The sequence below is a fragment of the Lagenorhynchus albirostris genome, chromosome 5, assembly GCF_949774975.1.
Source record: "Lagenorhynchus albirostris chromosome 5, mLagAlb1.1, whole genome shotgun sequence".
NCBI lineage: Eukaryota > Metazoa > Chordata > Mammalia > Artiodactyla > Delphinidae > Lagenorhynchus > Lagenorhynchus albirostris.
Window position 1 is genome coordinate 96,628,805 of NC_083099.1, and position 24,362 is coordinate 96,653,166.

At 38.9% G+C, this 24,362-nt stretch overlaps 1 protein-coding gene across 1 annotated transcript in view; it reads right to left on the reverse strand.

Moving 5' to 3' along the window:
* Window positions 1–748: 748 nt before the first annotated feature.
* Window positions 749–24,362, reverse strand: part of CEP97 (centrosomal protein 97) — a 29,026-nt gene continuing 5,412 nt past the window's right edge. The window contains exons 5-11 of the mRNA XM_060150659.1: window positions 22,551–22,664; window positions 21,831–21,997; window positions 15,506–15,670; window positions 11,838–11,971; window positions 10,628–11,402; window positions 6,824–6,899; window positions 749–5,581 (exon numbers count right to left, since the gene is read on the reverse strand). Of these exons, the coding sequence (XP_060006642.1) occupies window positions 4,877–5,581; window positions 6,824–6,899; window positions 10,628–11,402; window positions 11,838–11,971; window positions 15,506–15,670; window positions 21,831–21,997; window positions 22,551–22,664 (2,136 nt within the window). The 3' untranslated portion in view covers window positions 749–4,876. The remainder of the gene's footprint in view (window positions 5,582–6,823; window positions 6,900–10,627; window positions 11,403–11,837; window positions 11,972–15,505; window positions 15,671–21,830; window positions 21,998–22,550; window positions 22,665–24,362) is intronic.

A 24,362-nucleotide genomic window follows, 5' to 3' on the forward strand; every position in this document is an offset into this window, starting at 1 on the left:
CATAAATTTGTTTTCTCGTATTTCTGGAGGCTGGAGTCCAAGATCAAGGTGCCAGCAGGTTTGGTGTCTGATGAGACCTCTCTTCCTGGCTTGCAGATGGCTGCCTTCTTGCTGTGTCCTCCAATGCCCTTCCTTCTAGGCATGATGCCCAGACAATTTCTTGTGCCTCTTCCTCTTCTTACAGGGATACCAGTCCTATTGGATTACGGCCCCATCCTTATGACCTCATTTAACCTTAATTACCTCTTTAAAGTCCTTACCTCCAAATGCAATCACTTTGGGGGTTAGGGCTTCAACATATGAATTTGGGGTGGGGGGATACAATTCAGTCCATAACACCAACCAACTACAGTCCTAACTGTGTCAAATGAGAAGGCTTCTGCTATATTTACTCCCTCCCTCCCTAACACTTTCAGCACCCACTGTTTCAACAGCAACTGGCAGTGTCACCTATGCTCTTTGAGGGATATCTGCTCTTCTCTACCCAGAGAATTCCAGTAAGTATCCTGGAAATAATGAAATTTATACCAAACTAAATTAGCATTCCTTTCATATGGCTAGGATTGTTTTACGGTAAATTCACTTATATAACAATACTCTGGACCTTCCTTAGAATTTGTATCTAGCTGTCCAGTGGTTATGACTCCACGCTTCCACTGCAAGGGGCACGGGTTCAATCCCTGGTCAGGGAACTAAGATCCCACATGCCACGCAGTACAGCCAAAAAAAAAAAAAAATCTATCTGCAATATGTTCTGAATTTTATTTAATTACCCAATAATTACAAGCACAATGAATAACCACCATTACTACTAATCACTATAATAAACAGATGAATCACTCAAACAAATGTACAAACTTTTTATTTAGAATTAGAGACTCAAACACAAATTAAATAAGTATAATATAAATTAAGCCTTCATAAAACAATCCACAACCACTTTAAATCATCTACTATTTCTACAATAAAATTAAAGAGAAATCTAAAAATAGTGAAAAATCATATTATTTTTAAACTCATACTGTCAACATTAAAATTATTACAAAACATTCAAAGAAATTTAATTAGAAAATGAACAAAGCCACTATAGAGTGATTCCTGCTATCCACTAAAATGAACTAAGGAATTAAATTATAGTATGATTTCTACTCATACACAAATTAAAAGCACTTTATTTTTAAAAGACAGTTAATTATCTGTTTCTCTCCAAGGCTGTGAGAACTACTCTGTTTACTTGACTTTTAAATTTAATATGGCACAATAGGTTTGATCAATGAAAACAGTATCACTAAAAATGTTTAGAATATTCCTTACAGACCTTTTCTGCTTTATTTCATAAATGAGGGGGTCACATATTTAAAAGTTAAAATATTATAATAAATATTCCTCAATAAGGTATGTGGCAAAATAAAAATATATATTAAACAATTACTTTTCATTTACAAGTGGGAAATTGATCAGACTTATTTTATATTTTCCCTTTTTATGTCTTAATTGTCCAGAAAAAAAATTTTTTTATATTTTATGTTATTGTTATAAATCCAACTCTAAGAATTGATGCCCAAAAAACGACCAAGGGAGATAGTATGATATCTTCAGTCCATGTTGTTTCTGAAAATACTTATTAAAAGTGGAAATAGATCTGTCTTAAGTAGATAACAGAAAAATACACTATTATGGTATTTGTATATTTAAAATAATCTAAAACAAAAGAAAAGAAAAATCCACACTCAAGAATAAAGTATTCTGCATACATATTAATAACTGTGTGGCTAAATATTTTCCTAAAAACATGCATATTATAAGGCCTTTTATAATTGAATTTATAAAAACCAAACTGTATTGTTTATATATCAACTGTCATGATTGAAGCTTTCTGCACACCAGGAGAGTTAAAACTTTAAATCTGTTATTCTGTAAAACTGAAGATGAAATATAATCAAACTAGCTTTTCACTAGAAAATTTTATATATCTCAGCAATCTGTTATACTTCTTGTCATCAAAAAATAGACTCCAAGATGCAGTTATTCTTTCAAAATGTTAGTTTCTACTGCGTTACTCTTTAAGAACCATTTTAATCAAATCACATTTCTTGGAGAAAATTCACTTAGGGTTCTGAATGAATCAGTTGTTTTCTACAAGCAACTCTGCCTTGAGTGGTAGAGTTCTAGCTCTCTTAGAAGTATTTTTTGTCTTTCAAAGAGAATGAAAAATATGTAGAGACTTTCTTACTCACTTACTAAATGTAAAGAATAATAGAAAGTATATAATAAAATTTTGGAATACAATAACGTTTAAGTTTCCACAGTTTTTTTCCTATAAACTAGCTATAACCTCAGAAAAGTCATCGAAGTTCTCTGTGCTTTAGTTTCATCTTTAAAACAAAGAGATTAGAATAGACAATCCCTAAGGTTCCTTACAATTCTCACATGGTATGATTCTGAAGGAATATTTAATTGATATATTGAATGTCCAAAAATCAAGAGAACTGAACTAAAATAGCACAGCTGAACTAAACCTCTCCTATTAGAAAAACACAAAGACTGTGTTAAAGCTCAACTTCTCAAACCTTACTAGGCCCATTCCCTCTTCAGCCACACCAATGAATAGCCCAGAGTTAAGACCAAATATCTTAGTTAAATAAATTATTTTAATTACAGTGTGCCAGCCAGGTCTAGGTTGGGGGTATAGTTTACATTATTTTCATCCTATTTACATTCAAGATAATCTGTACAGTTAAGGTTGGGGGGCTACTTAATATTCTTGCACTTCAAAACCAGTGAAGTTAAATACAGCAGAGTATTAGTCATTATCATATTCTGTCAATTTCAAAAGTATGTTGAATACCATTTATGGGCTAGAAAAATAACACAAAGGTAAAAAAGAAAATCTTGCTGACAAATGCTGATGTTCAAATGAATTCAGTTGTGTTTTGCCATTTCTCAAAAAAAGAGAAGAGGGAGGAGATGTCAGGAGAAACCTACTTAGGTAATACTGAACCACGACATTTCAGAAGCTTTTATGAGAAATTAATGTACCATGAAGCAGCACTTTGGTACTAGTGCAGTGCAAGTTGGTTTTCCTTTGTCTAACTATGGGCAGCAAATGAGGCACTTAACTGTAAAATAGAAAAATAGGGTAGATTTAAGAAGAAAATTCAAAACCATTCATAAAAGGTAATTAGCATTATTCAAAAAGTTTAAAATTCTACTTTTATTTAACATGCATTCAATGTTATACATGCTTTGCTAGGGAAAATTCTTTGAATGTAAGACTGCCATTTTGTTTATGAGACAGAAAATATTTCCTTTGCAAGAGATTCTGGATTTCTGAGAATGAAATCCAAGTCTTCTCAACCTGAGTGCTACATATTTATAAACCGAGAAAAATGCATCTTACCCATACTGGAGAAATGTTTCTAACCATCAACAAAGTATAACATGTGATCCCTGACTTTATTCTTGGAAGGACCAGCTTTTATTTTATATAACTTCAAAGAAGGGGACCTAGTGACTGTAACTGAATAATGAATACATATTTAGCACCTAAATTTAGAGAACAGTTAAGTATTGCCATAGTTTTAAATCACTGTACGTCCATAGATTGGGGGGAAGTCAGATATGTGTTGTTCAATGATATCAGAACATTCTCAAAGATTAAAACATCAAGCTTCCAAAAATTATTCTTGATTTGCGAATGCATCTATCTATAATATTCAAACACAATATTATCATTTCTTCCTGGAGTTACAGACATATATTCTTTTAATAAGTAAAGAAATAAATGAGGTTTATTTTTTCTTTACCACCATTAAACTGTCTTCTGAATGTGGCACTTTTTCAGAGATTTAGATAGAAAATAGTCCTTAAAAAAATGTCTTTCATATTCTACCATTGGTATTATTTTAAATGTTCTTTTCTATGAGGCAGAGATCAAGAGTGAAGTAAATGATCATGGGTCTCTGCTGAAAAACATAAGCAAATATAAAGCAGGAACAAAGAAAACAAACATTAATTTCTGGCAATATATTGGCACATAAGTGCTTATCTAAGGGGTAAAAAAAATCACTAAATGAAAAGATAATGAATGTTTGCTGTGACATTATTCCAAGTGAATGGAGCCTATACCTAAGAGAAATAGTCTTGTGTTGCCTCTTTAAATAAGCTTGACTTTAATTCTGGATGGAACACTTTGCTTCATATGTTAAAACTGATACATGGCATTAACTAAAGTTTTCCGTGAGACAATCTAATCATTCCCACTGAAAAATCATATAATCTTACCTCTTCTCCCTATTCTCTTACAAGAAGGCTTCTCTTGACTCATAAGGGAGGAAAAAGGCTTAAAAACACATGTTCTTACTCCAAGGAGGATGGCAAATTTCAGTAGTTCACAATCCTCACATTTGTCATTTATGTTCACTGTAACCAACTGCATTCCTCACTACATAATTAATTTCCTCACATACAGAAGAATTAAAATTCTCTTATTTATATCTTTAAGGTAAAATTTTCTATCTTCTTTAAGGTATTCTAGTTTATTTATTTTTTAACATCTTTATTGGGTCTAGTTTATTTTTGAAAGGAAATGAATACATAAAAACACAGGAACACTGTTGATTCAATTTAGTTGTTAATAAAGTGCATGTGGCTTTCAATATGAATATTGTTTGATACATTACAGCTTAAGTAAAAAGCTAACTAAGTCAAAATGAAGATTCAGCTTAGTACCTAAGATGTGGAAAATGTGAGACAAGAATATAAATTCCATATAAATAGTAACAAAATTGGGAGAAATATTCTTCTTTCCCAAAAAAAGCCAACTGAAAATATTCTTAAATTAAGTGGACTTCTGCTTCCCAAACAACAAGACATGCTACACAATAATACCAACGTGCAATACCTGAAATGTAGAATTACATTCTGACTGCTGCCCTTGAACTTCTGCATTTAATTCACAATTCTCTGGTGTCTGATTGATTTCATCTTGCAAAGTAGGAGATATGCCATGAGTGTCATCTACAGAAGCACTGTCAGACAAGACATCTAACTTTTCAGGGGAACGAGCTATGTGAAGCTTACTATCTCCCGTCCCTTCATCAAAATGTGTCCTCTCATCAGCATCATCTAGCTGTTGAACTGAAGTTAGATACTGTTCAAGCAGACTATTATCCTGCTCATTGTTTGAGCTTTCCTTACTCCATTCACCATGCTCTTCACTAACATCCCCTATATCTGACTCTTTGCCATATTTGACTGTGTCAATGGAATTCCCCATTATGGAACTTTCACTACCTTCTGTGGAACTTTTTTCAAAATCCAAAGGATCCTGTAAACAGTGAACTTGTTCTGTTAAGGAGGAATGAAAACCAGAGTCTGGGAATTCTGGTAAGGATTTCTCTTGAGGAGCTTCATCAGGAGCAATGAACCAATCAGAGTTTTGATCAGAAGAGGGCTCCTGACTTTGGGTGAATAATGGAGGGTTAGATGGCACCAGAGTACTTGATATGGGAGGAACATCAGGACGGCAGGAACTTAGATGCTGGTCCACCGTCTGCTGCCAAGCTTGTAGAGACCTTACCTATAAACCAAAGGATATAGTTTTACTACAAAATATAAATCATGCCTGTTTTACAACTGTCCTTTGAGCTTTCTTCCCCAACACTCATGAAGTTGGTAAATGGCAGATGGCATAACTGGAGTTAGAAACGACCTGACTCCCCTTATCCTTTCCATAGCACCCCCAGCCTAGACCTGGCTGGCACAAGTGGTTCACGTCCTTGGTAATAAAAGGTCCTTACCAGCAGAGCAGGGATGGGCCAAAGCAATTCTCTTCCTACTACTGGAAAAATAATCAGAAGCATAATAGCACATGTATAGCTGACTAAGGGGTAAATAAGGTACTCGATAAGATACACTTAAGTCTATCAAATAAGACAGACTAGAGCCTATTAATATGAGTAGATTCACTAAAATAGAAGTCTCATTTTAGATACCCATTTGGGATAAGAGTTTTTAAAAACTAACAATATAGTATATACAACTCTAAAATACCTAAAAATACCCCAAGTTCTTGATAATATGCTTTTACACTTTTAAAGTATAATTAAAATCTCAGAATTTTACTGTAAAATCTGCAACAAGAAAGCAATATAAGAATTTTTTAGTTTCCCTTTGACCATCCTCCAAGGTAATCACTGATAGCAGGTTAATATGTAGCCTTCCAGACCTTTTACTATGTATTTTCAAATATAATATAGGTAAAATCCTATTATAACAAATTTGTTTATAAAAATACTTCCAAGGGATTATTATCAAGAAGTATTTGTTGGGATACAATAATAGTAAAACCAATGTTTTAGGGAACTGTCCCTAAAGTGTGCTACTACAGGATTCAAACTCTCTCCCTGGAAGTCATGTGTACCTTTTAGGACATGCATATTATAGCCATCACACACTATTTCAATCACTTTTCATTCAAATAGTCTCAAAAGATAAAACAAGATAGTTACATGAAACTTCAAATTGGGCTTTTTATTTCTACTAGAAAATTATAACAATATCCCTCAATTTAGTACTTTCCTTCAGTGTTATAGTTCTTTATCTCTCTGGTCAAAATTATGAAAATATTTTTCTTCAGACTAAATAAAATGTAACAAAATTCACTGCCCTAGTTCAGAGTTAGTGGCAAGGAACACAAACCACATCCTTAACCTTGAGAAAGGGTGCTTACTTTTTACCTGTAACTACTCTATGATTATCTCAGGAAATCTAGAATTTTTCTTTGTTCACACAGTAGGTAATTCAGCAGGAGGGAGCTTACCTGGTTCCAAAGGAATCTGACAGCCTCTTCTTGTACAAATTTTTTAATACGTTCTTCATCTCTTTCTTTTCGTAATCTACAATAATTCAAACTCCATTACTGATACAAGAAACGGTGCTTTGAATTGTACTTCTTGTTATGACGAATAAACATATACGTTGTAAAGAGATGAATATTCTAATAACAGTCCTTTCCACTTTTAGAATATCTAAGTGAAACTTTAGTTTTAAGCTATGACTCAACATAGAAGCCAAATAAGATGTGACTGAAATTCAGATTATACTGGTTCTACAAAGGACTGCCAGTAATGAAAAATAAAATATTAAATGGCTCTTTATCTGGCCTCAATTTCCCAGCCAAACACACCAAAGGGGCAGGAGCTGCAGAAAGGATCAGGACCACAGCTTGAAACACCCTCTTCTAAGAGACCAGTAGGACTAATCACATCAAATTTCACATCCCTGTTTGCCTCCTGACATACTCTTTGCTGTCAACAGACCTTCCCCTCATTCATTAAAGTTTTCACTCTGTGCTCACTGCCCCCCTCTCTGTACTTAAACTAATCAGAAACCTAAGGTTCTCTTAGCTGTCCATTATCTCTTAAACTGTCACCCCATTCTGTTCTGAACCTCTGATCTACTTTCTCTAGCCCCCCCAAAGCCCTCCTACTGTGTCATGTGGGATTCCTGAATTATAATCAGCAAACTCCCATATATACTCAACCTCTGTAGCTCTCTCAAGTGGCAGCTACTTTTTTCACTCATACATCAGGGCCAGAACTTTGCTTCTCACTGCTGTTTACAAATGAGTCTTAACCCTCCTCCTTCAAGAACTCCAGCCATCCTGCTAAATTTCCCAAAACTCTTTTTCAAGTACTGACATCCCATTATCGACCCCCACTCACTGAAGGCTCAGCACTAGTCTTTTTCTCTGCCCTGTTCCCCTTGTCATTTCTGGAGCTCTTGACATTCACATGGATGCTCTATCTAACAATAATCCACCCCCATCACTCATCCTCAGTCCCACTCTAGACGCAAGCATTTTTTTTTAACATATTTATTGGAGCATAATTGCTTTACAATGTTGTATTAGCTTCTGCTGTATAACAAAGTGAATCAGCTATACATATACATATATCCCCATATCTCCTCCCTCTTGTGCCTTCCTCCCACCCTCCCTAACCCACCCCTCTAGGTGGACACAAAGCACCGAGCTGATCTCCCCGTGCTATGCAACTGCTTCCCACTAGCTATCTATTCTACATTTGGCAGTGTATTAGACCCAAGCATTTTGACTACACCATTTTCGAAAATGATTTCAAGCACCAACACAAACCACTACGTCCAATCCTCCCAGTTCACTTGTTCTTGCCATAATCTGCAACAACCTGGATGACCAATCTTCATCTATGACCACCAAACAAATGACCCCTTTCTCTTGTCTTTCCTTCTACCTCCTTTAAATTCTGAGATCCAGCATTATAATCATTCCCCTCCCAAATGTCGTCAGCTCCCTTGCCCTTCCCTCTCTCCCCTACCATGTTCACCTGGAAAAGAACCCACTCCTGGCTGAACCATGTCCAAAATCAGAATGGAACAGCTGAGAGTTGTTGATGAAAATCATACAGTCTGACCTATCGTTTTGCACTTTAAGTTTTTCCTCACCCTGTCCAGTTATCCTCCTCCATTCCGCTTATAAGTTCACTTTTAAGATGAACCCACACCTCATACCTCTCTTAAACCTCCCACATCCTCACCCCTCTCCTCACTTCCAAGTGCTGACCACATCTTGTATATTATTGGAAAAGGAGAAACAACCATCGGACAGGACTTCCCTATCCCACCATCAAACCTACCACCTTACCTGCTCCTGTTCCTACTTCAGGCTACTCCCTCTACTTGTGCACTGGACCTCTTCTTCTCTCACCTTCTCAAGAACTTCCATCCTGCACTTCTTTCTTTGCTCTGCACCATCAGTTCTTCCTTCCTTATAGAATCATTTCCATCAACACATAAACCTGCTCTATATCTCCCATCTTTAAAAAAGAATCTTCCTAAGTCCAGATCCTCCTCTGTCAACCACCTACTCTCTTCTCTTCCTCACATCAACACTTCCCAAAAGTTGGCTACCCTCACTCTTCACCTCTCATTCACTACTCAATCCTTTCCAAACCGCCTTCATCCCACTACTCACTGAAGCTGCTCTGAAGAAGCTCATTGGGCAGGAAGAGGTTAACTCAACAGGACTGGGGTGTTTGAACCCTGCACATTCTAAAGACAGGACTAGCCTTGACCAGCTCCTGAGAGATAACCTTCAAGCCCTTGGAATATCCTGCCTGATAAGAGTATCTTTGTACATCTGGGACCTTGGTTTATGCTAACAGTGTATTTTCTGGTGAATACCTGTTTTGTTCACCTGAGACCCTGGGCCACAATGCATCAGTTTGACCTTGGGTGGGGGCTGAGGTCTGAGTAGTTAAGGTCAGTCACAGGGGCACTCAACGCCTAGGTGACTGACCCCCAATAAAAACCCTGGATGCCAAGACTCGAGTGAGCCTCCCTTGAGGTTCACATACTTCAGATGTGTTGTCACACATCGTTGCCAGGAGAATCGAGCCCCATGTGTACAACTGCACTGGAAGAAGACAACTAGAAGCTTGTACTTGGTCTCTCCTGAACTCTGCCCGGTGTGTCTTTTTCCTTTGCTGATTGTAATCTATATCCTTTCACTCTAATAAACCATAATCCTGAACATAAAGAATAGCTTTCTTGGGCTTCCCTGGTGGTGCAGTGGTTGGGAGTCCGCCTGCCGATGCAGGGGTCACAGGTTCGTGCCCCGGTCTGGGAAGATCCCACACGCCGCGGAGCAGCTGGGCCCGTGAGCATGGCCGCTGAGCCTGCGCGTCCGGAGCCTGTGCTCCGCGATGGGAGAAGCCACAACAGTGAGAGGCCCGCGTACCGCAAAAAAAAAAAAAAAAAAAAAAAAAAAAAAAGAATAGCTTTCTTGAGTCCTGTGAGTCCTTTTTGCAAATCATCAAACCTGAGGATAGTCTTGGGGACCCTCAACACAGTCACCAATAACCTCCAGCTGCTAAATCTAACACACAGTTCTCTGTCCTCTTACAGCGCCTCTCTTCTCTCCTGAAACACTTCCTTGCTGGAGCTGGGACACACACTCTCCCAGTTCTCCTACCACTCTAGCTATCCCTCCCCAGTCTCTCTTATTGCTTCCTCCTCTCCCACCTGATAATATTAATAAATACTGCTGGTTACAATACTAATACTCAGAATAAATCTATGAAATCCTAATTTTCCTGAGTTGACAATCATGAAAACATGTGAGCCATGGAATGAACAAATAAGTGCCACCATAGCCCCCAAATTTTAGCCCCTTTTAAGTCCCTGCTATTTTCTTTAATTCTTACGTCACCTAATGTATTCTATGTAGACTTTCTCATCTTCTCATTTTTATACTTAAAATTCAGTTTTTCTATATTCTCTGTACCTTCTGTGTTTAGGTATATAGATGTCCATAAGGCATGCATTCATTCAAAATTTACTGCTATGCTGCATCTATGCTCCAATTGCTGTACCACAGATGAAGATGCATATGGCAGTCCCTGCACTCAAGATGTTTTCAGTATATTGTAGGAGACAAACCAAGAGTGGCAACATGGTATGGAAAGTGTCCTGGCCACAAAAGCAGTGATTCAGTGTTCTGAATCAATGCTAAGAATCTGACACCCCCAAACCAACCAAACAGCATCCAAACTGTAAAAGTCCTAAAAAGGGACTTTTCACCCACCTCCTTATTTCATCAGTTAGGCAGACAATGTGCTCCTGCATCCGGCGCAGCCGGATTTCATAGCGTACATCTTTAGCTTGTGGGTTGTAGTTTCTGGCATAAAAGCCCCGCCAATAGGCCTGAAGCTTGGTGGCTGCTTCATTCAATTTCTGAAGGGCAACTTTATTTTGTCCCAAAGTAAGAGATCTATGGGTTAAAACCCTGCAAGGAAGTTTCTCTGAAGCTGTTTGAGACATGGTTTCTTCACTGTCTGGCTGTGTATGGAAGACATTGTGTCCAACTGACTCAGGAAAAGATGTAAGACTGTGGGTGTCATCCTTCATGATGGCATTGTTTACTGTTGGCTCACGACAAGGTAATAGCCCATCTTTCTCATTTACCTCTGTACTGATAGCACTTTTTGTCATCTCAACAGAATTCTCATTTGCAGCCCAAAAAGCCTTTTCCCCTTCCTTATCAAAGCCGTTGTTTTCCAGACATTTCACAGATTCATCTGCAGCACCATCATTTTCTAGGCCCAAGTTAATGTCTTGCAGCCTCAGCTCAACTGTAGGTGATACTGGAGAGAGTCCTGATGCAACTGGCATAAAAGTAGACTCTGAAGAGAGAAGACTACAGTTTAACTTGTCTTCATCTGTCTGGATGTCTTCCAGGTGCAGGTCATTTCGAGAATATCTTGTAGTGTGTACAGAGGCTGGAAAGTTATTCTTAACAGCATATAAATGGTCATCATTACTGCTTATCCCAACCCAAGAATTGACCTGGATGACGGGTTCTAAAAGAATCAACAGAACATCATTTAAAACATTAAATGTTTAAAGAAGTATTTTTTCAGTTGGATCCTTTTAATGAACTCTAATCCCTGAAATATAGTAAAGTGCAATGAAATGATTTCAGTAATTTCCTCCAATATGCCTAAAACACCAAACCAAATATTTTTAAGAAAATGAATTCTTGCAATGGTCATAAGAATAATCAAAGTACCAGGTCACTTCAAAAGGTAGCAGTTCTCTAAACGTTTTCAAAAATTAGACATATAGTCGTTATATGTGTCTATCTGTGTATATACATATATATAAAATATAAGATCCAAATGTTCACTTAAGCTAACAAGTACAAAATTATGAAAACATGTACTTTTTTTGTTTTATGATACCAAACAGATCAAACAACTTGGAGAAAAAGGATCAGAGATCAGTTAACTTCTTACCACTTTCCTGGACTACCTGGCAATCTTGAATGGGGCTGGAATGCTCCGGTACAAGGGATGCCCTTGTTTCAACAGGAGCAAGAGAAGACGACTCTTCATTTTGGCTCTGGTTCATCAACTGCCTCTGGTGAAACCTAAAAATCAGAAACTTCTGATGTGATTTAACGCAAACCAAAAAAAGAAAGCTTTTTCTGCTCCCTTTGAAGGGTAACACTGTCAAAAAGGTAGAAGTTTACAAGCTTTCAAAGTATATACCTTTGAAAGGCAAGAATATAAAATGGGAAAAAGACAGTCTCTTCAGCAAGTGGTGCTGGGAAAGTTGGACAGCTGCATGTAAATCAATGAAGTTAGAACACACCCTCACAGGGGAGGGTGGTGGTCCAGTGGTGGTCCAGTGGTCCCTCCATGCTCTCACTGCCGAACACCCAGGTTCGATCCCTGGTCGGGAAACTAAAATCCCACAAGCTGCTCAGTGCAGCCAAAAAACAAAACAAAAACAAAAACAAAAACAGAACACACCCTCACACCACGCACAAAAATAAACTCAAATGGCTTAAAGACTTAAACATAAGACAAGACACCATAAAACTCCTAGAAGAAAGCATAGGCAAAACATTCTCTGACATAAATCATACCAATATTTTCTTAGGTCAGTCTCCCAAGGAAATAGAAATAAAAACAAAAATTTAAAAATGGGGGGCTTCCCTGGTGGCACAGTGGTTAAGAATCTGCCTGCCAGTGCAAGGGACATGGGTTCAAGCCCTGGCCCAAGAAGATCCCACATGCCACGGAGCAACTAAGCCCATGCACCACAACTACTGAGCCTGAGCTCTAGAGCCCGCAAGCCCCAACTACTGAGCCCACGTCCACAACTACTGAAGACTGCGCGCCTAGAGCTCGTGCTCCGCAACAAGAGAAATCACAACAATGTGAAGCCCGTGTACGGCAACGAAGAGTAGCCCCTGCTCACCACAACTAGAGAAAGCCTGCTCACAGCAACGAAGAACCAACACAGCCAAAAATTTGAAAATTAATTAATTATTTTTAAAAGCCATTAAAAAAAAAGAGGGACCTAATCAAACCTACAAGCTTTTGCACAGCAAAGGAAACCATTAAAAAAAAAAAAAACAGCAACAACAAAAGAAAAGACAACCTACAGACTGGGAGAAAATATTTGCAAACGATGCGGCTGACAAGGGCCTAATCTCCAAAATATACAAACAGTTCATACAACTCAACAACAAAAAAACCAACCCAATTGAAAAATGGGCAGAAGACCTTAACAGACATTTCTCCAAAGAAGACATACAGATGGACAGTAGGCACATGAAAAGATGCTCAACATCACTAATTATTGGAGAAATGCAAATCAAACCTACAATGAGGTACCACCTCACGTGGGTCAGAATGGCCATCATCAAAAGTCTGCAAATAACAGGGACTTCCCTGGTGGTCCATGGTTAAGAATCCATTGAATCCTATCCAATGCAGGGGATAGGGGTTCAATCCCTGGTCAGGGAACTAAGGTCCCACATGCCACGAGGCAACTAAGCCCATGCGCCACAACTACTGGGCCCTCGCGCTCTACAGCCTGCGTACCACAACTAGAGAGAAGCCCAAGCACTGCAACTAGAGAAGCCCACATACACAACGAAGATATCACGTGCCGCAACTAAGACCCAATGCAGCCAAATAATAAAATTTTAAATAAAATTAAATTTAAAATTATTTAAAAATTTTTTTAAGTCTACAAATACAAATGCTGGAGAGGGTATGGAGAAAAGGGAACCCTCCTACACTGTTGGTGGGAATGTAAATTGGTGCAGCCACTATGGAAAACAGTATGGAAGTTCCTCAGAAAACTGAAAATAGAATAACCATATGATCCAGCAATCCCGCTCCTGAGCATATACCCAGACAAAACTATAATTCAAAAAGACACATGTACCCCTTGTTTGTAGCAGCACTATTTACAATAGCCAAAACATGGAAACAACCTGAATGTCCATTGACAGATGAATGGATAAAGAAGATGGGGTACATATACACAATGGAATACTACTCACCCATAAAAAAGAATGAAATAATGACATTTGCAGCAACATGGATGCAACTAGAGATTATCATACTGAAGTATGTCAGAAAGAGAAAGACAAATACATATGATATCGCTTGTATGCGGAATCTAAAATACGGCACAAAAGAACCTATCTACAAAACAGAAACAGACTCACAGACATAGAGAAAAGACTTGTTGCCAAGAGGAAGGAGGGGAGGGAGAGGGGTGGACTGGGAGTTCTGGGTTGGTAGATGCAAACTATTAAATTTAGAATGGATAAACAACAAGGTCCTACTGTACAGCACAGGGAACTACATCCAATCTCCTGGGATAAACCATAATGGAAAAGAATATAAAAAAAGAATGTCTATATGTGTATAACTGAGTCACTGTGCTGTACAGCAGAGATTGACACAACATTGTAAATCAACTCTACTTCAATAAAATAATTTTTAAAAAAAAAGCAGAATGTATATACCTTTAATAACCCCCAAATTACAAAGTCTCATTTAAAAGCACTGGATAGAAAAGGTTAAGAAACTTATTTTTAAATCACATAGTCAGACACCATCATATGCATATACACGCACAAACCTTCAAAGGCAGGATCTCTGATAAAAGAAATGACTACTAAATGCTTCTAGCTATACTTTTTTTTTGGCTGTGCTGCACGGCTTGTGGGATCTTAGCTCCCCAACCAGGGACTGAACCTGGGCCCTCCCCAGTGAAAGTGTGGAGTCTTAACCACTGGACCACCAGGAATTCCCAAACAATACTTTTCTTTTCTTTTCTTTTCTTTTTTTAATTTTTATTTATGTTTGGCTGAGTTGGGTCTTCGCTGCCGTGTGCGGGCTTTCTCTAGTTGCAGCGAGTGGGGGCTACTCCTCGTTGAGGCGCGCAGGCTTCTCATTGTGGTAGCTTCTCTTGCTGCGGCGCACAGGCTTAGTTGCTCTATGGCATGTGGGATCTTCTCGGACCAGGGATGGAACCCACATCCCCTGCATTGGCAGGCGGATTCTTAACCACTGCGCCACCAGGGAAGACTCCAAGCTATACTTCTTTTATTTTATTTTATTTATTTATTTATTTATTTTGTGGTACGTGGGCCTCTCACTGTTGTGGCCTCTCCCGCTGCAGAGCACTGGCTCCGGACGCGCAGGCTCAGCGGCCATGGCTCACGGGTCCAGCCGCTCCGCGGCATGTGGGATCCTCCCAGACTGGGGCACGAACCCGTGTCCCCTGCATCAGCAGGCAGACTCTCAACCACTGTGCCACCAGGGAAGCCCCAAGCTATACTTCTTAATGTTAGTATTTTAAAACCCATATGAAACACCCACATTAAGGGACAAATGCAGTTTTTAAAAATCCCACTCTCCCATGCTGCTTGGCTCTCCCCACTGAAGAAATGATTAGCAATGCAGTTGCTGGGGAGCAAACTGGACTGCCCTGCAAGGTTCGGTTCCCCTACAGAACTGCTACAGTGACCAGTGGCCCAAGTGCCCAGAAATGTGGGCCGCAGCACTCACCTCAGTCCTACTAACCCTGCAGGAAAGAGTCAGAGGTATTTTCACTTGTGAATTTATCAACCGCTACAGATAAATGGGCTCACCTCTGCTTGCTCAGAATCTTCTCTAGTTTGGCATCCTCTGCACTCTGAAGACCCAGCGTAGAAGTGAGAGGACAGACTGTGGCCAGATACTGGACAAGCTGGATGTGCTGGCCAGGCCGATACGCTCTCCCCTTGCCTTGACTATACAGCCATTCAGCTTTCAAACTGGAATTGAGGGACATAAAGAAGAAGGGATGGCACTAGGGTAGACAAGATACATTTTTAAGCAATAATGAGTCTTCCTTCTTAATTTACCTTTATAGCATCATTGGATATTTTTCATAAATTCACTCAAGTTAAAAAGAAAATCTATCCTTCTGATTCATTCTCCTTACTATTACAATGTTTTAAACCTTTTTTCTTGCTTAGGAGCACTTCCAAAGATTTTTACTAATATTTTAAATTTATTTAAAATAAATATTTTCCAAATATTTTAAAATTATTTTCAAAGAAGCAATGAATAGTCCCTTCATTCACTATCAAACTGAAGTACCTAAATACATAAATTGTGTTTAAATCCATTAGTTCATGATAGTTTTTTTAAAGCTAATTGGTCACAGCTGAAGGATGCTAGTGAACTACCGACTCATTATTTTTAAAAACTGGTAATTAAAGGAGACAAATTAAATATTATTAGTTCTACCTTTCCTATACAAACTATACTAATGACCAAACAGTTACTTCATAGAAGTATTCCAGCTAATAAAAAAATTAATGATAGAATTAAAATTTCACCATTTTGCAACTCTCAATGAATTAATGGATTTAGGCACTGATCATTAATAGCTACTCCTAACACAAGAGACAACCAGACACCATGTGCCTCTCAATAGAACCCACAAAGTAGTCCTTCTCCCAACAAAAATCTGATCAAACCTCCACATTCAACTACCAATTTACAGGAAATACAGAAGGAGAGGAGTATGTCAAAGGACACAGAGACATAGCAATTGGCAAAATAAGCACAGTGGGAAACTCTATAGGACAAATAATCTGATTTCTTCAACAACCAAAAAAAGAGAAAAGAAAGCAAAGAAAATAAGAAGAGGAGGAACCCATGGAGAGATTTGAAAGCATCATCTTGGACCTCCAGCCAAGTCAAGCCTTCAAACGACTCCTGCCCCATGTGATCTCACTACAAGATCCCAAGTGAAAACTACCCAATCAGCACAGCCAACCCATGGAGCATGCAATGATAATACATTTTTAAAACACTGAAAAAGAGAGCAGGAAAGAAATTTTTTTAATATATCAACCAATTACAATGTATGGTCTTATTTTGTTCCTGTTTCCAAAAATCAATTACAAAACTGCATTTATGAGGACTACTGGAAATGTAAGCACTTAACTAATATCTGGTGTTATTATGGAATTATTGTTAAATTTTTTGATAAGTGATAACAGTATTATAGTTATTTCTTTAAGAGTCCTTATCTTTTAGAGATGAAATTATATATAATCTGAGACTTGTTTCAAAATCATACAGGAAAAGGGGGTGTGGGTGAAGGTAGAGATGAACAAAGTTGGCCATGAATTGAAAACTGCTGAAGTTGGGTGACAGATTCAGGGGAGGTCATTACACTACTGTTTACTTTTGTAATATGTTTGAATTTCTTTTTTTTTTTTTTTTTTTTTTTTTGCAGTACGTGGGCCTCTCACTGTTGTGGCCTCTCCCGTTGCGGAGCACAGGCTCCAGACGCGCGGGCCCAGCGGCCATGGCTCACGGGCCCAGCCACTCTGCGGCACGTGGGATATTCCCAGACCGGGGCACTAACCCGTGTCCCCTGCATCGGCAGGCGGACTCTCAACCACTGCGCCACCAGGGAAGCCCTGAATTTCTTTTTAATTAACATGCTTTTGCCTCAATTTTATCATTCTTAAATCCGCCCATCAACTTGAAGTTAAAGTTGCATCATTGTGGCATACTTTGTTTCTCTGTATATCATTTAACTCAGCATTGCAAATAGTTTGAAAATCACTTCCAATCCACAACCCTTTTCTTCAACCTTCACGTTAAGGTATCCACATTATGCAAAAAACTGTACAGTCCAAAACTGTTAAGCCACCCAAGATGTATTATAGACTGAAAAGAAACTGGTTCTTTTGACAGCTGGTTAAATAGTGCAGAAGAGTCTCGGTGCAGTAAAATGAGTTTGGTTTTCTATGATGTGCCAGTGTCACAAGAAAGGTGAAACTGTTTTCTAACAATGAGATATAAGGTATGCCAAGCTGATTAACTGAAGTCACGTAACAATAAAAATTTTAATACACTTAATAAAAATAATTAGAAGTATTTCTTCCATAGACACATTCCTGTGGATTAAATAAAGCTCATTCAGGATCTTCATGAACTCTGCTCTCAGTTTCCATAAGTTCTCCTGCCAAGCAAATGGCTTGTTGAAATGCTGTCCCTAAAAAAGGTCCATAATAGAGGACAATCCCCAACTTTAATAATAGCTAGCAAGCGACGCTTCCAGGTTATAGGCGGTTTGTAGTTTGGAAAGAAAAGCAAAAGTAAGAGGATACAGAAGGAGGCTCAGGTATTCCACAGTTTAAGTGTGTGAGGTGAACCACGAACTGTGGAGTATCAACTACTGTAAGATCTGTTTTTCTGCCTTTGCTTCACATTCATCAATAAACACACCATTACACAAGTTTATTAATCCATACGATATTTTCTTAGGTAAAAAAAATCTCTCTGCCCATTCAAAGACAAAATTAAAATTAATTCAGCTCTAACATATTAATTTCAAATCACTGGAATATGACTTTTCTCTTGAAATTAAAGGAACAGTCTACATTATATAACAGGGATAGCAACTACTGAGAGAATTTAAAACTGCTCTTTCACCTAATAAAAAAAAAAGGAATAATGGATGAAATGATATCTGGTATTTGCTTTTAAAATATCCTAACCAAAAAAAAAGTGCGGGATAGATGAAACAAGATTGGCAAAATGTTGATAACTGTTGAAGCCACATGGTGGGTATTTAGGTGTTCATTATGTTACTCTACTTCTGTATATATATATATATATATATTTTTTTTTTTTTTGCGCTGTGCGGGCCTCTCACCGTTGTAGCCTCTCCCGCTGTGGAGCACAGGCTCCGGACGCGCAGGCTCAATGGCCATGGCTCACGGGCCCAGCCGCTCCGCGGCATGTGGGATCCTCCCGGACCGGGGCACGAACCCGCGTCCCCTGCATCGGCAGGCAGACTGTCAACCACTGCGCCACCAGGGAAGCCCCTACTTCTGTATATATTTTAAACGTCCTTTCAAAAAAAGAAACGTCTCCAAAATTCTGCTCCCTAAGTTCTGATCTGTAAGCAACAGAGGTGTAGCTTGGTACTAGGTCCTATAAACAGTAAAACAGAGATTGAAAACAAATTCAGAAAGAACTCCAAATACTGAGGTGTTACACAAAGGTCCTTCCCCAGGTGTGCTTCTCTCTGAGAAAGCCCTCAGCCAAAGCACCACAGCGGTGGGTGACTGCTCAAGTTACTTTTTTGGGTGACACACACACTTAAGATCTGGCTACCCAAGGTCATCAGGGAACTTGGGACACTTTTCATCATGGAGAAAAAATTTAACTTGGTTGTTCTTAGCAAACAACAGGCTGGGTAGATACAAAAACTAGAAATTCCTTCCTGCCTATCCTTCAGGGCAATTCCAAGGCTGACCAGGAAAATGTTGGAACACTGCTCAGGCTACCCACTGATTTTTCAGCCAATAGCTCTCCCTTAGAATAATTCCTACCTCCAAGACAAAATACTTCCAGAGTTGTTTTAAAACATGGGAGCACTGTTTACAGACTACACAGTTGTCTGAGACATCAACTGCAGCAGCATTTTTCTCAACAACCTAGGTTCTTTGGTTTGAATAGAACTCTATTTACCCACTCTTCTATGCACTGACATTTGGGTTGTTTCCCAAATGTCTCACATAGCTCCCAAATGTTTGGAGCTATTATGAATAAGGCTGCTACGAACATGCTTATATACATGTTTTTTGGTAGACATAAGCACCTATTTCTCTAGGGTATACACCAGAAACCAAACTGCTGGGTCATAGTGTATTTATAAGTCCAACTTCGGTAAATACTGCCAGTTTTTCAAAATGGCTGCACCATTTACACTCCTAGAACAGTGTATGAGAGTTCCAATTGTTCTACATACTCATCAATACTTAGTATTGTCCGTCCTTTTAATTTTAGCTACTCTGGTGGGAGCTGGTTGATTTGAAGCCTCCATAATAAATGAGGAAAAAAATAATCTTTCTGAATTATCAAAAATATCAACATAGTGGTTATCTCTAGTGGGGAGGGGAGTTATGATGAGAGTGGGGCAAAGGAGATCTCTGGAGTGCTGGTTTTGTTCTAGTCTTATTTTCAGTGATGATTATATGGGTATTTTTAAATAGTACGTTTGAACTATTTCTGAATTATATGATACTGTGCAATTTTTTTTTAATGTGGGGGGGAAAAGAATCTGTCTGAGAAAGGGTTGCTATTATGCTATACTCCCACCTCTTCCTTCCTCCCATACTTTAGTGTAGAATAACCCCACAGAGAGAGAGAGGCTACCCAAGTAAAAGTCCACTCTTCCCTACCTCCTGAAGAATCTGAAATTAAACAACTACAAAACATTATAGAGAAAGTTCCAAAAAAATACAAATTCACCTTAAAGTCACTTGGATTAAAACCATTTCCACAGTATAGAAACATAGCCTTTGCATTATTATTCATCTATTCAACAGATATCTTCTGCTTTTTAACACTAGCTTTAGTTTCTACAAAACTCTTCAATCCCCAGTCCCTATCCTTAAGTAATAATGACAATTATCACTTATTAAGCATCTACTGTCTGACCAGTATTATGTTATATCCATTATCTTTAGTTCTCATAGCATCCTTGAAAGCTAGGTAGTTTTAGCCACATTTTACAGATGAGAAAACTAAGGCTCAGAGAAGTTATGGAACTTGTCCAGGCCACACTGTTAATGGGCGGCAGGGAAAGATGTGAAGCTTTCTCTTGTCTCTCCTGACCAGGTCTCATTCTCTTCCCAGGTCTCTCTTTATACCAAACCCTTACCTCTGCCCATCTCACCATGCTGCTGCCACATATGAAAATGCTGCCAGTCCTACTCCCACAGAGAAATCTGATAACGTCTTTCTTTCTACTAAAGGAAGATCCAGAGAAGATAATCCAAGTAAACCCATATTCTAGCTTTAGAATTACCCACAGTTTGAAATAAAATAAGGCGTCTGAATACACAGCAACACTCACTGCAGGAAAAAGGAAAAGCCACACTTTTTTGTAGGCAAACCAGAGCTGACATATGTCCTGCACCCTACACCAGCACCACCACTATGTAGCTCCTGGTTGCCATTCCTCACTGCCCCACACCCTATACAGCAACTAGATGCAAGAGAGGGAGAAAGAAAAGGAAAACCCTGTCAGTAATCTATCATTCCTTCTCCCATCGGGAAACCCCTCAAGCGACTTTCAATCTGTAGAACAGGACAAAAACAGCGAGGAAGAATGTATGTGTTGAGTCCATGAATGCAGGTGTGTATGCAGTGAAAGGAAGAAGAGAAATGAGGCAGAGTGAAGAGAATTAAGTCATCCTGATTCTCACTATCCTCTCTAAATCCACCCCTTCTTGTCCACAACCTAGTTCCTTACCTCCCCTGAAGCTCTGATTCTACTGATCATGTGCCAGCGTCCAGAAGACCCCATCATGCAGGGGTCCCAGCTCCAAGCTGCAAAAACCATCAAAGATCTAGAGAAGGGGGAGTTCCCACTTCTGCTGTTTCACAGGTAGAAGGTGAGGACCAATCAGCATGTCTGCTACCAGTTCCAAATTGGAACTCTGCACGCATTTTCCCAAGGTCACTGTTATAAAGAGTAGTTGGGTACTAAGGTATTATTAATACTGCCTTTACAATATGATGGATAGAAGCTTTTGTGGGATTGATCTGAAATCCTACACAGCATCTATAACACGGTTTCTATGTAGAAATGCTCCAAGCCCCAAACAATCGATTAACAAAAGGATTTTTAGAAATCAATTTGTTGTATGTTGGGCAAGAAGTTAAACTCACTAGCCCCAACCTCTAAGGTTGATATTTATTTTTTATCTTTTTTTAGAAAGGATAAAAAATCCTAAATGAACAGCACAGAGTCTGCTATATGATGGTACAAATGATCTTAATTTCTAAATGCACATTTCAAGAAATATTCAGTTTATTAATCTGTAGTAAGCTAGAAATGGGCTTTTCAGTTAACTTCCATATTAAGTGTGATGTTAAAGAGGTCACGTTCACCTTTCCTTCTGCGAAATCACATATCCATCTAGGACTCTGAGGTTTAAGCACCAGCTGACGATGTATGGCCGATAGTCGAACCCTGGAATGGAAGGTGTTGCCATCACACAAGGATTGTTCATGATCGACAACTGTTCCAATTCAGTTAAGGATGCCAGAAAAGAGATCTGGAACAAAGGACAGCTTTGTTGAATGAAATGGACTACTCAGTGTCAAGCGCAGGGCTTCCACTGATTACACATCTTTGGCAGTTTGAGAATGTAACAATTTCCCTCTTGTTTTGAAAAGTGACAAGTAACACTCTTATATTATCCACTGACTTCCAAAATTCCAACAATATGGCCATCTGTCCTTGCTGCACAAAGTCCCTTAGAAAGCACTGTTTCCTAGCAAAGAGAACCCTATTTTGAAAATATAACAGCAGCCAGAAAAAGGTGCAGAGTGTGCCTTATTAACCCTGTTAATGTACATGTCCCTCTACCAACAATTACTTCCCAATGGAGTGATAAGTACAGCACTGCAAATGAAATTAAGCCTTTATAACCCACTGACATTAAGTAAAAGTAGAAAGAAAAATAATGGTCTTCTAGAGCCAAGTGTTTCATCCTGATAGCAGTTTCTTCCAAGATGCTCACAGTCTAAAGTGAGCTCACAACCCTTTCCTGCATCTCTCCTGACCTTCCAGCTTCCCAGATCCCATAAGATACCCTCAAATTTTACCTCATTTAAGTCCCGGATTTCATTTTCTGCCAAAGAAACTATAGCAAGACATCTGGGTAGATAAGCAGGTGCCATTCTAAGAGAGGTGATGATATTTCCATGTAAAAGTAGGGTCTTGAAAGTAAAAAGAAAATGCATTACAAATGAAAAGATTACAAATAAATTGGTCTATTTTGATAAAACCAAAATGGTGTGCACAAACATAAAGTGATCTGTTTTATTATACTTCTCATCACACACAAATCAAAGACTGCTAATGCTGGAAGGGTCCTACGTGGTCTTCTGGTCCAACTCTCCTTTTTCACATCCACATTCTAAGCTCAAGAAAGTTTAAAGACTTGTCCAAGAACATATGCTTAGTGTAGGCATGTTGTGAGATTTAAGTTATTAAAACTTGAGCAATTTCCAACATACCTGTTCATTTCCTTTTAAAACATCAAAACAGAGGGTGAGAAAAGTGAAAGAAAACATTCATTAAAACAATCAGGTATAAAGCAAATTTTCCAAGAGAGAGAGATAACCCACAAACCATAATTTGCAATTATATTCTCTTGGTAACTTAAAGCTTGAGGAAGGCTGAATGTGCTTAGAGATGGTGCTGACTCAAATTAAGTCAGCAACAATGAAGAATAAAGCGAATACTCCCAACACCCAGGATTTTTTTTTTTTTTTGGCTGCGTTGGGTCTTCATTGCTGCATGTGGGCTTTCTCTAGTTGCAGCGAGCGGGGGCTACTTTTCGTTGCGGTGCACAGGCTTCTCATGACGGTGGCTTCTCTTGTTGCAGAGCACGGGCTCCAGGCACGCGGGCTTCAGTAGTTGTGGCTCTCAGGCTCTAGAGCGCAGGCTCAGTAGTTGTGGCACAGGGTTTAGTTGCTCCGAGGCATGTGGGATCTTCCTGGACCAGGGATCAAACCCATGTCCCCTACACTGGCAGGTAGATTCTTAACCACTGCGCCACCAGGGAAGTCCCAACACCCAGGATTCTGATAAGGTAATCATGCCTCCATTCCAGAAAAAAAAAAGTTCAATCATTTTTAGTTCATTTGAATTCTCTTAGTATCTGGCTACATCAAATTGCTTAGAATAATTGTTGCTAAAAATGATTTCTGCTAACAATATAGTGAAATTTGAGCTAATAATACTGTTTCTAAGGTTAATGAATTCATCTGATGCTAATAATATCCAATGGAGGAAAAATATGGAAAAAGCCTACACATGTTGAAGCTGTGGTTACTTATACAACTGTTACTTATTTCAGCAGGGACCTTTTGGCACCAGGGACCGGTTTTGTGGAAGACAATTTTTCCACAGACCGGGGCGGGGGCGGGGTGGGGGTGTGGGGGGATGGTTTGGGGATGATTCAAGCGCATTACATTTATTACACAGTTTATTTCTGTTATTATTATGTTGGATTATATAATGAAATAATTATACAACTCACCATAATGCAGAATCAGGAGCCCTGAGCTTGTTTTCACTTGCCATTCACTGATAGGGTTTTGATATGAGTCCACAAGCAATTGATTTATTATGGTCTCTGTGCAGTCAAACCTCTCTGCTAACGATAATCTGTATTTGCAGCTGCTCCCCAGTGCTAGCATCACTGCCTCAGCTCCACCTCAGATCATCAGGCATTAGATTCTCACAAGGAGCGTGCAACCTAGACCCCTCGCCTGAGCAGTTCACAGTAGGGTTCGCGCTCCTGTGAGGATCTCATGCCACTGCTGATCTGTCAGGAGGCGGAGCTCAGGTGGTAATGCAAACGATGGGGAGCAGCTGTAAATACAGATGAAGCTTTGCTCACTCGCCTG